This window comes from Anolis sagrei, chromosome 4 (assembly GCF_037176765.1).
Source record: "Anolis sagrei isolate rAnoSag1 chromosome 4, rAnoSag1.mat, whole genome shotgun sequence".
NCBI lineage: Eukaryota > Metazoa > Chordata > Lepidosauria > Squamata > Dactyloidae > Anolis > Anolis sagrei.
This window is the reverse complement of record NC_090024.1, coordinates 133,166,578-133,180,752: the sequence shown is the minus strand read 5'-3', so window position 1 is coordinate 133,180,752 and position 14,175 is coordinate 133,166,578. Positions and strand designations below refer to the sequence as shown.

At 39.6% G+C, this 14,175-nt stretch overlaps 1 protein-coding gene across 1 annotated transcript; it reads right to left on the bottom strand.

The window, feature by feature from the left end:
* Positions 1-47: 47 nt before the first annotated feature.
* Positions 48-12,010, bottom strand: MGME1 (mitochondrial genome maintenance exonuclease 1). Its single transcript, XM_060774277.2, has 5 exons — positions 11,474-12,010; positions 7,740-8,329; positions 5,940-6,162; positions 3,902-4,034; positions 48-1,873 (listed from the first exon to the last, which is right to left on the bottom strand). The coding sequence occupies exons 2-5, from the start codon at positions 8,263-8,265 to the stop codon at positions 1,721-1,723; spliced, it is 1,035 nt and encodes a 344-aa protein (XP_060630260.2). The 5' UTR covers positions 8,266-8,329; positions 11,474-12,010; the 3' UTR covers positions 48-1,720.
* Between the last annotated feature and the right edge of the window lie 2,165 nt (positions 12,011-14,175).

Below are 14,175 nucleotides of genomic sequence, written 5' to 3'. Positions count from 1 at the left end.
ACTCCTTATAAGAGATACAGAAACATACATACACTGTAACAATGAAATGTATGGGAACACAACATAATTCATGAAAATATTTAATTTACATGGTTAAAAATATGGTTTATTGCTTATGTCACAAAGACTCAAAGATTTTTCATTGTTTGTGCGATACTCCTGGACAGTGTTGTGACACACAGTTTGGAAGGTTCTACTATAGGCTGTATTCAGCCTCCTGTGCTCCCATCTCTACTCTGTTTTTATAAAAATGAAACGCCACTCTAAGGTTGTAGGTGGAAATTTCACCATGCCTGGAGGAGCTGACATATTTCAGGCTCTTAAAAAATTTTAAAAAAAAACAACACCTGCTTTTAGAGCCTAGAACACTCTGGGAGCAGGGACTGATCTGGTAAAATTAATCCTGTAGCCTGCAGAGGGCATGTTTATTGAAATATATTGGAGCTGGAGGCTGCATCACTACTGGATTGGATGGTTTTATGCGTACTTCTCTGGACCACAGGACTCTGGGCTAAGTTCTACTGCTTCCCTAAATGGGATCCACTTAATTGATTGGCCAAGCACCATTCTGTGGCTGTGAGCTTCAGGGGTTCTCAGAACTGTTATCCAAGTCAACTAAACACCACTAGTGCTTAAACCTGTTGTTTGAAACGATTAGAAAATCAACCTAATTTCTGAACTTGAAAGAAATTTCCACAATAAGGGATGAGCAGAATATAGAACACAACAAAATTTGATTTTGTATGATTTTAACAAATGCCTTTGATAAATAAACCTGGTGTAATGTAACAAAACAAATTTATTGAATATAAATACAGGTGATGGGATTTTGAATTAAAAAGACTTTTTTTTAATGTAGCTCTCCATTTACTAGTCACCCTCACTACATATATCCCAACTTAAAATACATAGTATTTATTCTAAGTTCTCCTCTCTTTCCCACTTCACCACCCAATCACTAGGTCCAAACAATTTTTATGAAGTACTTAAGAATCAGTGGGAAGGCATTGGAGGCAGGTGACTGTTTCACTTTTTTCCTATCAGTATGAAAATTAGAAGTAGGGCCCACTTGAGCACTATTCATATGTAGCATCTCTTTTGGCTTCCTTGGTTACTGAAAGTTTCAAAGGAAATAGAATTCATCTTTGAATGTGGGACCATATATTACCTTTCCAGTATGTATGTTCAAACCTGTGGGATAACAAAATAATAGCAACACACCACCACAAAGGGCATTTGTACATGGGAAGGAGCAGCAAAGGAAACTTTCTATTACAAGCCCTGGCTCCTAATGCTACTTTCACACCACTGGGCTTCTAATTTCATAACACAGCTGACTTCTGCTCCAAAAAATGGGCAGAGGCAACAATGTACAATGGTTTAAATGCTGGACAACTCTGGAGACACAGGTTCAAATCCCTACTCAGCCACGGAAACCCATTGGGTGACTCTGGATAAGGCACGTTCTCTCAGACAAGGGCAATGGTAAATCCTCTCTGAACCATACATTGGAAACAACTTGAAGGCACACAACATGAGAAAAGGAGCATATTCGAGGAATCTTGTGATAAAATAATTTTCCTAGATATCGATACCCTATGTCTGCAAATGTCCCTCTGCAACTTTATGAGGAAAGTACAAGACTGGGAACTCCAATGGCAGACTAAGTTCAAGAAGTACTCCATCTGTAGACTGGGATTTTGACTTTTAAGGGCACTTTTTAAACAGTGTTACTGCCCTTCTTTTTCTCTTTATATTCTTCTAGACGGTGCAGCCACTTCTTCCAGTACTGAGAGCATAGTTCAGAGTCCATGTAGTGAGGATGTGCAGGAGAACCATCTTTGTAGGCAATGACAAGGAGTCCACAATCAACCTAGAAAGAAAAACAAAGCACATTTTTAGCCCATATCCTTTTTTGTTTTATACGTGACGTGCTCATCAAATGTGGAATATATGTGGAAGAACTGTACTAAACTTAAAACATTCACAGATATTCCTTGGTTTTGTTTCTGATTCCCTAAGTTTTATCTTTATAGCATGACATGATTGCTGAATGTTTAGTTTAGTACAATTATTAATGACAATATCAATACACTGACCTTTCCATAAGCAGGGGTTCTGCAGTGGCTTGAGGTCTCTTTGATACCAGTCAAACTATTGTGCCAGTTACGTTGACACTGCCAATGACTTAATGATACCGATGGAGTCGAAGAAAAGAGTAATGTGTAGTGTGGAAGACAGTAGTATGAGTAGGTAACTATGCGTACTATTCACGTTTCCAAAATATCTAGTTTCCCATGGGTCTTTGAGACATGATACTCTGGGAGAGATGGCTTATGCAATCGCTATTCCTGCAAACATCTAAATCAGAGCTTCTTAAAATATAGAGTCACTCTAACTGTATGTTGTGGTCACCTTCCTTTCTTTTTTGTGCAACTGTATGTTGAGTTCACCTTCCTTTCTTTTCCTTCTCTCATTCTTGCATGTGTGTGTGTCTGCTTTCTCTACTCTATCGCGTGTGTGCAGCTCTCTGCCTTCCCTTCTCTCCCTCCCTTGTGCATGTCTTTCTCCCATTCCTCCCTTCCTCCATCCTTTATATACCTAGGGCCACATAAACATTTACTGGATAAAAAAGGCCATGATTAAAAAAAGGTTAAGAAGCTCATGTCTAAATCATATTTTCCATAATGTCCTGACTTGGAAATAACCAACTCTCCAAAATCAGGCATTCAGAACACAAGTGCTTTGGAGTTGCTGCCCACCTTCCATGAGTACTGAAGAAGTGCAACTATACACATAACCGCCCTGAGTCCCTCCAGGGAGATAGGGTAGGTTACAAATAAAGTTGTTGTTATTATATAACAAAAAATTATTATTACATAACAGATTATATTGGTGAGGTCTATCAACACCATCTTTTGAACTGCTATAAACTTTGCAAATCCGCCACATTCAAAAACTTTTTCTTTAAATCTTGATACTATGGCAGACATTTTTGAAGCCACTTCAAACCACCATTTCCGATTCAGAGAGCAAATATTAACCATAGAAAAGGCCTGTACAAAAAGGGATGAGGAAACACGCCAATTCTGGCTTGTTCACAATCCTCCAAAGCCATGGCTCATAAAATAACCTGAACCCAACCACAGAAATGAACAGCGACACTATAAAATAGCAGGTTGATGATGTGATAAATCCCAAAACAGGTTTGCAGAGGGAGATGTCTGATAGACAAAGTTATAAATGAAACCCATGCACCTTTTCCTCTTAATTCCTTTTAATTCAGATTATTCTCCTGTGGATATGTGTGATTAACAAAACTACTCCAGTTCAGGATTAGAAGCATAAATTCTATTCATATTAGATCCTCCCCATCTTTACTTAAGGCATGATTTTTGTTGGCAAGATATATAAGCCACTTTGAGTACCAAAAGCCACTTTCAATCCCAGTCCTGAGAAGAAGTGGAGAAAAAATTGACATATTTAAAAAGTCAGGTTTTTACACAGTGTGCACCTTGAATGTGTAAAGAGGTAATTTAATGTCAAGGTAGTACTTCCTTATTGCTATAGGTAAACTGACTACTAACTTGACACCTCCATTGGTTTCATATTTGCTATGTCATTCCCAGCTGTTATGTGTAGTCCTGTCATGGATACCAGGAAATCATTTTTGGAGTTGCTATATTTTTGGTGCCACTAGGAATGCAGTTTCTGATTCAACCAATGTTAGACTGGCATAAGCTGGCTGCTGGGGCAGTAAGGCTACTGAACCAGATTCATTTGAAATATCACAGGACCAAACGGTTGCAGATCAAGTTGGATTAAGTGGAAAACAAGATGCTAAAAGTACAAAACTGCATTTGAACCGAGAGTCATCTCAGCAGCAAGTGGTCACACTGACCTGGAAGTTGTAGTTGTTATCATGATTAATGGCTCCTATGTATGCTGCAATCTGTAGAGGACTGTCAAATGTATTGCGGAGAAATGGCTTCGATTTCTCTGAAGTCTTCCAGTCAATTACACACAATGTTCCACTGTGTGAACAAGCATTTAGAGATAATTCAGTTATTCACGGCTGACCAAAATCACCACACCTCGTCAATAACAGAGCAATGTCTTATCTGACACCACAAGACAAATGGCTAAAGGTTTTCCCTTCTGTATAATTTCTTCAGAATTCTTGGAAAGCCACACTTCCTCTTTGCACAAGATAAAAGGTAGCCCTTCCAAGGACCATAGGAAGGTTGGCCCCTGATTCCATGGCAGGCATGATTATGGATCACTAAATGAAATGTATCTATGCACTTGCTTCCTCTCTGGTGTAGCATAACTTTTAATTCTGCAAAAGCAGAAACTACAGAAGTACAAATATTAAGATCTTATGGGGAGGCCCTGTTTTCGGTCCCACCTTCTTCACAGGTGCAGTTGGTGGAGATGAGAGACAGGGCCTTCTCAATGGTGGCCCCTCCCTAGTGACATTAGATTAGCCCTCTCCCTCCTGGCCTTTTAAGAAAAAAAAACGAAAACTTGGATGTGGGACCAAGCAATTGGATAAGTGATTAGTGCAATATGTGAGCATGGAATGGTGCAATGATAACTGGAACAGTCTGGACTACAATATTGGATTATGTGGTTTTAATAATTTTAATGTTGATATGTTTTAGCAGGGGTTTTAATGTATTTTTTATTTGCTTGATATATATTGTATGCAATGTATGGCATTGAATTGTGCCTTTGCATACTGCTCTGAGTCCCTTTCAGGATTGAGAAGGATGGGATATAAATATGGCAAATAATAATAAATAATAATAATGCAGTGCCATGCAACAGTAGTGAGCAAATATTCAAGATCTGGGTGCAGCACATGATCCTCACCAGGGCTCAGAAACAGGTACTCCTGCCATTGCACCAGCTACCTCGTTTTTTTAAAATTATTATTTTTTAAATCCAAAATGCCTTTTGCCACTCTGATAAGATACAGGTCACAATTGCCATATATTTCTGGATTCCTTGAACTGTTATAATAATTTAAGGAGGTGAGTTTTATTGAAACAATAAATAAATCAGAATCTTGTTTATTTTGTGCTTTTAAAGAGGGCTACAACAGGCCTTTCCTGGGCTTACATCAATATACAAAGATCGCAAACATTCAGGGAAGGCAAAAACATGATATCGGGTGGTGATATTCCAGCCATAGGTATCATTTCCTCAGCCTTTTATTTTTAATAAAAGCCTCACCAAAATACAAGCAAACTGTAAGCCTGCATATTATCTTTTTATTTTGTGTATTATTTTATGCTTTGATCATGTGTAAAGACAGCAAAAGATGGAGGAATGGGATCAACTTTACCAAAATGAAGCATACTAAGGCAAAGGAGAACAATTGTTGGGGTGTGGACCATATGGGTCTTTCAGAGAACCTTGGAGGGTTTCAATCCTCACCAAAATTCTATCTATCTATCTATCTATCTATCTATCTATCTATCTATCTATCTATCTATCAGGATGTTTGAGAAGACAGGTACCATACATTTTGGTCACTTTTGGTTTTTGAAGAATTTAAGTTCAGGGCCCCCAAAACATGCCAATATTGCCTCTGACACCCCCGGAAAATGTTTGGAAGCAGGAGAGAGGAAGACTATTAACTTTCAATTCTCACTGGTAAATGGAAGGTATAGCGATTTAAATCCAAAGTTTAGGGAAAACTGAGAAGGAAACACAATTTCTAGGTCTATGCTGCCTTAATTTTGAGTATGCTATAAAGAATGTGTCTACCTTACAAATTTTGAAGCATGAGGTAATTGAAATGAAAAACATTTAACATGGGAAAACATGAGATCATTCATTTTACTGGAAAAGCTGAACATGTAGTTCAGCTCCCATTTAATTCAGATATTAAAGTGGACAATTCCATTAACGTGATGGGGTTTTACTCTTACCGATATTCTGCCACACAGTCCACTAGACCTTGATAACCAAGTGTCTCATGCTGTACTGCACTTTCAAGGGCTCTCACTCTGGTGACTTCCTGTAGCACATGCTTTACACTCTTTACAAAGCCAGAACCATCAATATCTTCTTCCTGCACCTTCACAGAAATATCATCACTCAACAATAAACTTTCCATGGCTGCATGAAAGCACTTTCCTTTTTGAAAGATATCTACAAAACAAGACAAGCTAATCATAAAGCAGTTGCTCAAGACATTTTGATATACTGTATAGCTAACAACAATTTACACATGAACATTTGTTAAAGATATACAATTATCAGATTATTTAATAACTGATTATGCAGACAGATCAATAGTGTCTGTTTACTACGTTCATGGCAACAAGGCATTAAAAAAACCTCTCTGTGTAGTATTTGATTTTCTCTGATGATTGAATCCTTTTTAAAATCTGTGTGTTCACTAGTAAAATATTTTATATCAAGCTAAAACACTCTCCCACAAACTGAGATGAATTTGAGGTGGAAGGAGAGTGGGAGAGTGTTTTAGCGTGATATAAAATATTTTAAAAGTGAACACACATATTTTAAAAAGGATCAATGAAACATACTTTGGATTATTTTGTATATTACACTATGTAAATTGATTTTTTGTTCCTGGGTTATGTGTCATTTCCTCATTGGTTCTATAATAAAAACAAGGAAAAGGTTTATTAAACTGCAAAAAAACTGTGTTTTTGTGGAACATCCTATAGCACATTTTGCTATAGTTTTTCAATGAATATCTCATAGAGCAGGGGTCCTCAAACTAAGGCCTGGGGCCAGATACGGCCCTCCAAGGTCATTTACCCAACCCTTGATCAGGGTCAACCTAAATCTAAAATGACTTGAAAGCATACAACAATAATCCTATCCCATCAGCCAAAAGCAGGCCCACACTTCCCACTGAAATACTAATAAGTTTAAATTAGTTAAAATTGTTCTTCGTTTTAATTATTGTATTGTTTTTAAGTGTTTTTTGCACTACAAATAAAGTATGTGCAGTGCACATAGGAATTCATTCATGTGTTTTTCAAATTATAATCCGGAACTCCAACAGTTTGAGGGACTGTGACCTGGCCCTCTGTTTAAAAAGTTTGTGGACCCCTGTCATAGAGTTTCAACCATTTCAGCAGTTTGTGGTAGCCACAAAAACAATGTTTATAGAGTATAACAAATACATTCAAAGTAAGCACTGCAACAATTAAACAGGAAATAACACTTTCAAACAAGGAACTAAATTTTGGTTTCAAATTTTGTTACATAGTGTTATTTTGTAGGAAATGTATCATCATTTTTGACATCCTATTAGCTATGTACTTGCATTTTTTGTATATAACTCAAATTAATACTAAAAAAAAGACAGCCTTGCTTAATATCCCTTTATATATATGTTTGTTGAATAAAAGCCTGGGATGGGAAAATCTCATCACATAGTTCAGATCCAGACTACAACTCATTTTCATCTGGCTCATGTGTGCTACAAACCAGAATAATTCAACAGCCAAATGGGTTTGCAAAGCCACAAATTGTTAATTATGCATATGCTTTATATTTTTTGTAAAGATTCCTACCATTAGCAAACTAGTAAGTTGTAATTTTTAGTACAGGCAGTTAGAATGCATGCTAGCTTAGCAAATAATACACATCTGAAAGCATAAAACTTGATTCAAAACACCAATTCAAATGTTTTTTTCTGATTTAAATCAACCCACCCTGTAATAAACCAACAAGTGCATATGGCTGCTTACTTTTAGTGTATTCTGCAAAACCCTCTTTTCCAAGTTCCAAAATCATTCGCTGTCTCCACTTCTCCAGATGAAAAGCCTGCTCCAGAGGCATGGTCTGCTGCAGCACAGCTGTCACACTGGCCAAATTCCTCTTTTCCAAACTGATTTGCAAAGGCGATTCGAGGACGGATTGTGGGGGTAAAGAACTCTTATAAGGATTCATTAGAGGAGTCCAGTTCCCAATAAGTTGTGGTTCAGCCTCCTTTGTTGGGGGCTTATATTTACTCTCAGGTCCATAAAGCAGTTCGTCTTCTTCAAACAAATATTCAGGTCTTTGCAAACTATCTCGGTAGGAGACAAGATCACGGACCAAATCTCCATACTTTTCTTGGTCAATGTTTTCATATTCACTTATCTTTTTGTTCTTTCTATAAAGAGGGGAAGAAGTAGCAAAGGCCTTGTACAGAAATCTGTCCTTGTTTAAAAAGCTTGTCAACAGCAATTCTAATCGTCTATGTTTTCTAATTAACAGATGCAATAACGACATACTGCAAGACAGTATTTATTGATGGTTACATCCAAGAGGCCCTCTTCTAGTTTTCTATAATTTCCTGGTATAGAGAAAAAATAATATACATTAGTTATTTACTATGCATCATCAAGCCTGCCACTACCACTAGGCAGGCTGATACAATATAAAGATATCTTTCTGAAGTGCAAGTAAAATAAAACCGCAGCTATATATATATATATATATATATATATATATATATATATAATTATTATTGCAATTTCTGAGTTGTTGTAGGTTTTTTGGGCTATATGACCATGTTCTAGAAGGTCATGTTCAATTCTATTTTGGTGATAATTGCTAGCATGGTGAGAATTATAATTTGTTATATTTTCAGTGATGTCTTCAGCTGAAGACCAATTTTTCTTACTTTATCTAGATAAAATATCTTTCTTCTTCTTTATAAGTATTTCAGGGTGCATCTATCTACAAGAATTATAAATAGGTAAAATGTAAAAGAAAAAATGCAGTTTGGCATCACATTAACTGTGATGGCTCAATGTTATGATCAGAGTTGCAGTTTGATGAGGCAGCAGCCCTCTTTGGCAGAGAGGGCTACAGACCTTGTAAAACAACAACTTCCATACTATTGAGACATGGCAATTAAATTGATGTCAAACTGCATTCACTCTACATTCTTCCACACAGCCCTATATCCCAGAATATCAAGGCAGAAACCCCCACATTATCTGAGTGTGGACTCGGATAACCCAGTTCAAAGCAGATATTGTGGGATTTTCTGCCTTGATATTCTGGGATATAGGGTTATGTGGAAGGGCCCATAGTCATATAACCCAGAATATCAAGGCAGATAAACCACAATATCTGCTTTGAACAGGATTATATGAGTCCATACTGCCATATAATACAGTTCAATGTGGGTCTTATACACCTGTGTGGAAGGGGCCTCAGACGCATCCATAAACATCCTTCTTCTGAAACAACTTTAATAAATTATGGTTTTGTTGTTGTTGTTGTTGTTATTGTGTCAGGAGCATCCTGTTGTGAGAGAATTGGCCGTCTGTTGCCCAGGGGACGCCCGAATGATTTTGATGTTTTATCATCCTTGTGGGAGGCTTCTCTCATATCCCCACATGACGAGCTGGAGCTTATAGAGGGAGCTCATTCGCCTCTCCCCAGATTTAAACCTGCGACCTGTCGGTCTTCAGTCCTGCCAGCACAGGGCTTTTACCCACTGTGCCACTGGGGGTTAATATTTGCGAAGCCTACTGATAATCTTCCATTATAACTCTTAATCATCATAATCTTCCATTATGACTCTTAAGATCATCACACGTTAAACTGCTTAAAGATGAACACAGTGACAATGACAATCAAAGAAGGCCATGGGAAGAGACGAGAGAAAGTGCTTCTAAATGAGACCAAGGGAAAATGAAGCATGATGGAGAGACAAAATCGGATAAAATAAAGATTTAAGGGAGCATTATGAAGTAAACTGAGAGGATGTGGGTGGGGAGGTGATTAAAGAAGATAGCCACATAGACCTCATCTACACTGCCACATAATCCAGTTTCAACTGCATTATAATGGTCGGTATAGGCCACTTCTACCCTACCCCATAATCCAGATTATCAAAACAGATAATCCATATTATGTGATTTGAACTGGATTATATGAGTCTTGTTGTTCATTTGTTCAGTCGTTTCCGACTCTTTGTGATTTCATGGACCAGCCAACGCCAGAGCTCCCTGTCGGTCGTCACCACCCCCAGCTCCTTCAAGGTCAATCCAGTCACTTCAAGGATACCATCCATCTTGCCCTTGGTCTTCCTTTTTCCTTCCATTTTCCCCAACATAGTTGTCTTCTCTAAGCTTTCCTTTCTTCTCATGATGTGGCCAGAGTACTTCGTCTTTGCCTCTAATATCCTTCCCTCCAATGAGCAGTCAGGCTTTATTTTCTGAAGTATGGACTGGTTGGACCTTCTGGAGGTCCATTTATTTATTTATTTACTTTGCTTATATACCGCTGTTCTCAGCCCGGGGGCGACTCACAGAACATAGAAAGAACAAGGTTCAAAATTCAAGACACAATATAAAATGATCCACAATCCAGCATTAACAAAAACATCATCATCAAAAAAACATCATCATTACTATAAAAGCCATTCCGCGTCGTCTCATCGTCCAAACCACAATCCAGTATCATCCAAGGCACCCTCAGCACTTTCCTCCAACACCACAGTTCAAAAGCATCTATCTTCCTTTGCTCAGCTTTCCTTATGGCCCAGCTCTCACATCCATAGGTGACTACAGGGAATACCATTGCTTTGACTATGTGGATTTTCATTGCCAGTGTGATGTCTCTACTCTTCACTATTTTATCAAGATTGGTCATTGCTCTCCTCCCAAGAAGTAAGCGTCTCCTGATTTCCTGGCCACAGTCTGCGTCTGCAGTAATCTTTGCACCTAGAAATGCAAAGTCTGTCACTGCCTCCACATTTTCTCCCTCTATTTCCCAGTTGTCAATCATTCTTGTTGCCGTAATCTTGGTTTTTTTTTATGTTTAACTGCAAGCCAGCTTTTGCGCTTTCTTCTTTCACCTTGATTAGAAGGCTCCTCAGCTCCTCCTCACTTTTGGCCATCAAAGTAGTGTCATCTGCATATCTAAGGTTGTATGAGTCTACACTGCCATATAATCCATTTCAAAGCAGAAAATCTGGAGTTTATATGGTAATGCAGAAGAGGCTGTAGACTCCTATAATGCAGTTTGAGGGCCCTCCCAACCTTGAACTGGATGATATGGCAGTGTAGATTCTGATATTCCAGTTCAAAGCAGATATTGTGGATTATCTACCTTGATATTCCAGGTTATATGGCTGTGTGGAAGGGCCCTAAACCTCATTGAAGCAGATTATATGAGTCTCTATACTGCCATATAATCTAGTTCAATGCAGATAATCTGCATTCTAAAACTGGATCATATGGGAGTGTAGATGAGGCCTTAGAAGCTGCAGAGGTATTTATGCATACCTGGCCTGTCTTCCCAGCCCATCACTAAAGGCACCTTGTAAACTAAAGCAGAGTTTTCAAGATATCCTACACATCATACAAAAGCATGAAAAAGAAAATTACAAAATACAAACCAAACAGCATGTTATGAAATCCCTTTAATTCCTAAAGATACATCAAAAGAAACCCCTTATTGAGTTACTTGGTCTTCCTACCTGCTTGCTGCCTTCCTCACTCAGCTTTGCTAACTGGGACAGAGCAAGTCTCTTCTCTTTGCACACATCTCGCGAGACTGCCTGTGTTTCATAGACGCACGAAACAAAAAGTATAGAGTGATACAGCCATATAAACCAATCGGGGCGATTGAAAGAAACCTTGCAGGTACCAAATGCGCGTCTACACCTTGTTGAAAATGAGTGCAGTTTGACACCGCGCTGACTGCTATGGCTCAATGCCTGCAAATCGTGGGAGTTGTAGTGTTACAAGCTCTTTACTCTTCTCTGCCAAAGAGTGCTGTGTCTCAGCAGACTACAGCTCATACAGTTCCATAGCATTAAATCAGTGATACTAAACTGCATTAATTGCACAGTGTAGATACATTGTATAAAAAAAGAGATTCCTAGTGAGAGAAGCTCTTGTGGACTACACAAATCTTTCCTTCACTCTCAAAAAATGCAATAGGATATCTTTGGGCCCTTCTAGACAGACCCTATATCCCAGGATCTGATCCCAGGTTTCCTGCTTTAAACTGGATTATATGATTATTATTTTTTTGTCATCTCAGGAGCGACATGAGAAACTACAAGTTGCTTCTGGTGTGAGAGAATTGGCCGTCTGCAAGGATGTTGCCCAGGATGATTTGATGTTTTATCACCCTTGTGGGAGGCTTCTCTCCGAATGAGGAGCTGGAGCTGATAGAGGGAGCTCATCCGCCTCTCCCCGGATTCGAACCTGCGACCGGTAGGTCTTCAGTCCTGCTGGCACAGGGGTTTAACCCACTGTGCCACTGGGGGCTCCAGGATTATATGATAATCTGGGATAAACAGAAAACCTGGGATCAGATCCTAGGATATAAGGTCTGCCTGGAAGGGGCCTTAGTGTGATTTATTTCACTGCCTAAACAAATCACATTCCTGTTTTAACTCCTCTTTAGTAAAATTATTTTCGTTCATTTTTTTTCATTTAGACGATCCCGATGTCCGAGTAGGATAGTCTTCCAAGATCAGTGTTCTGGTGAGTCCGTAGGTGACTGTGGGGCCCTATTCTTGATCTGCATCTTCTCCCGCAGTGAGGGCATTGGTTCCCAGGTGGAAGGCGGTCCCAGTTGGGGTTGGCTTGATGCACCTTCCTCTTGGCACGTTTCTCTCTTTCGCCCTCCACTGCCTCTTCAAATTCTGCAGCACTTCTGGTCACAGCTGACCTCCAGCTGGAGAGCTCAAGGGCCAGGGCTTCCCAGTTCTCAGTGTCTATGCCACAGTTTTTAAGGTTGGCTTTGAGCCCATCTTTAAATCTCTTTTCCTGTCCTCCAACATTCCGTTTTCCGGAGTTCGGAGTAGAGCAACTGCTTTGGAAGATGGTGGTCGGGCATCCGGACAACGTGGCCGGTCCAGCAGAGTTGATAGCGGAGGAGCATCGCTTCAATGCTGGTGGTCTTTGCTTCTTCCAGCATGCTGATATTTGTCCGCTTCTCTTCCCAAGAGATTTGCAGGATTTTCCGGAGACAGCACTGATGGAATCATTCCAGGAGTTGCATGTGATGTCTGTAGATAGTCCACATCTCGCAGGCATACAGCAGGGTTGGGAGGATGATAGCTTGATAAACAAGCCTTGGTATCCCTACGGATGTCCCGGTCCTCAAACACTCTCTGCTTCATTCGGAAAAAAGCTGCACTCGCAGAGCTCAGGCGGTGTTGCATTTCAGTGTCAATGCTGACTTTGGTGGTGAGGTGGCTGCCACAATGTCTGCTTTGAAGTGGGTTATCTGAATCCACACTGCCATATATCCCAGTTCAAAGCAGACAATGTGGGATTTTATTCAGCTGTGTAGAGGGGGCTTTAGTCCACACTCAGATAATGTGGGAGTTTTTGCCTGGATATTCTGGGATAGAGGGCTGTGTGTAAGGGCCCCCAGAGAATGCTACTGTAACATGGCCATGTTGTTGTTGTTCATTCATTCAGTCATTTCTGACTCTTCATGACTTTATGGACCAGTCCACACCAAAGCTTCCTGTCGGTTGTCGCCACCCCCAGCTCTTTCAAGGTCAATCCAATCACTTCAAGGACACCATCCATCCATCTTGCCCTTGGTCGGCCCCTCTTCCTTTTTCCTTCCTTTTCCCCCAGCATAATTGTCTTCTCTAAGCTTTCTTGTCTTCTCATGATATGGCCAAAGTACTTCATCTTGGCCTCTACTATTCTACACTCCAATCAGCAGTCAGGCTTTATTTCTTGAAGTATGGACTGGTTGGATCTTCTTGCTGTCCAAGGCACTCTCAGAACTTTCCTCCAACACCACAGTTCAAAAGCATCGATCTTCCTTCACTCAGTCTTCCCTATGGTCCAGCTCTCACATCCGTAGGTTACTACGGGGAATACCATTGCTTTGAGTATGCGAATCTTTGTTGCCAGTGTGATGTCTCTACTTTTCACTATTTTATCGAGATTGGACATTGCTCTCCTCCCAAGAAGTAAGTGTCTCCTGATTTCCTGGCTGCATTCTGCATCTGCAGTAATATTTGCACCTAGAAATACAAAGTCTGTCACTGCCTCTATGTTTTCTCCCTCTATTTCCCAGTTGTCAGTAATTCTTGTTGCCATAACCTTCTTTTTTATGTTTAACTACAACCCAGCTTTTGCACTTTCTTCTTTCACCTTGATTAGAAGACTCCTCAGCTCCTCCTCGCTTTTGGTCATCAAA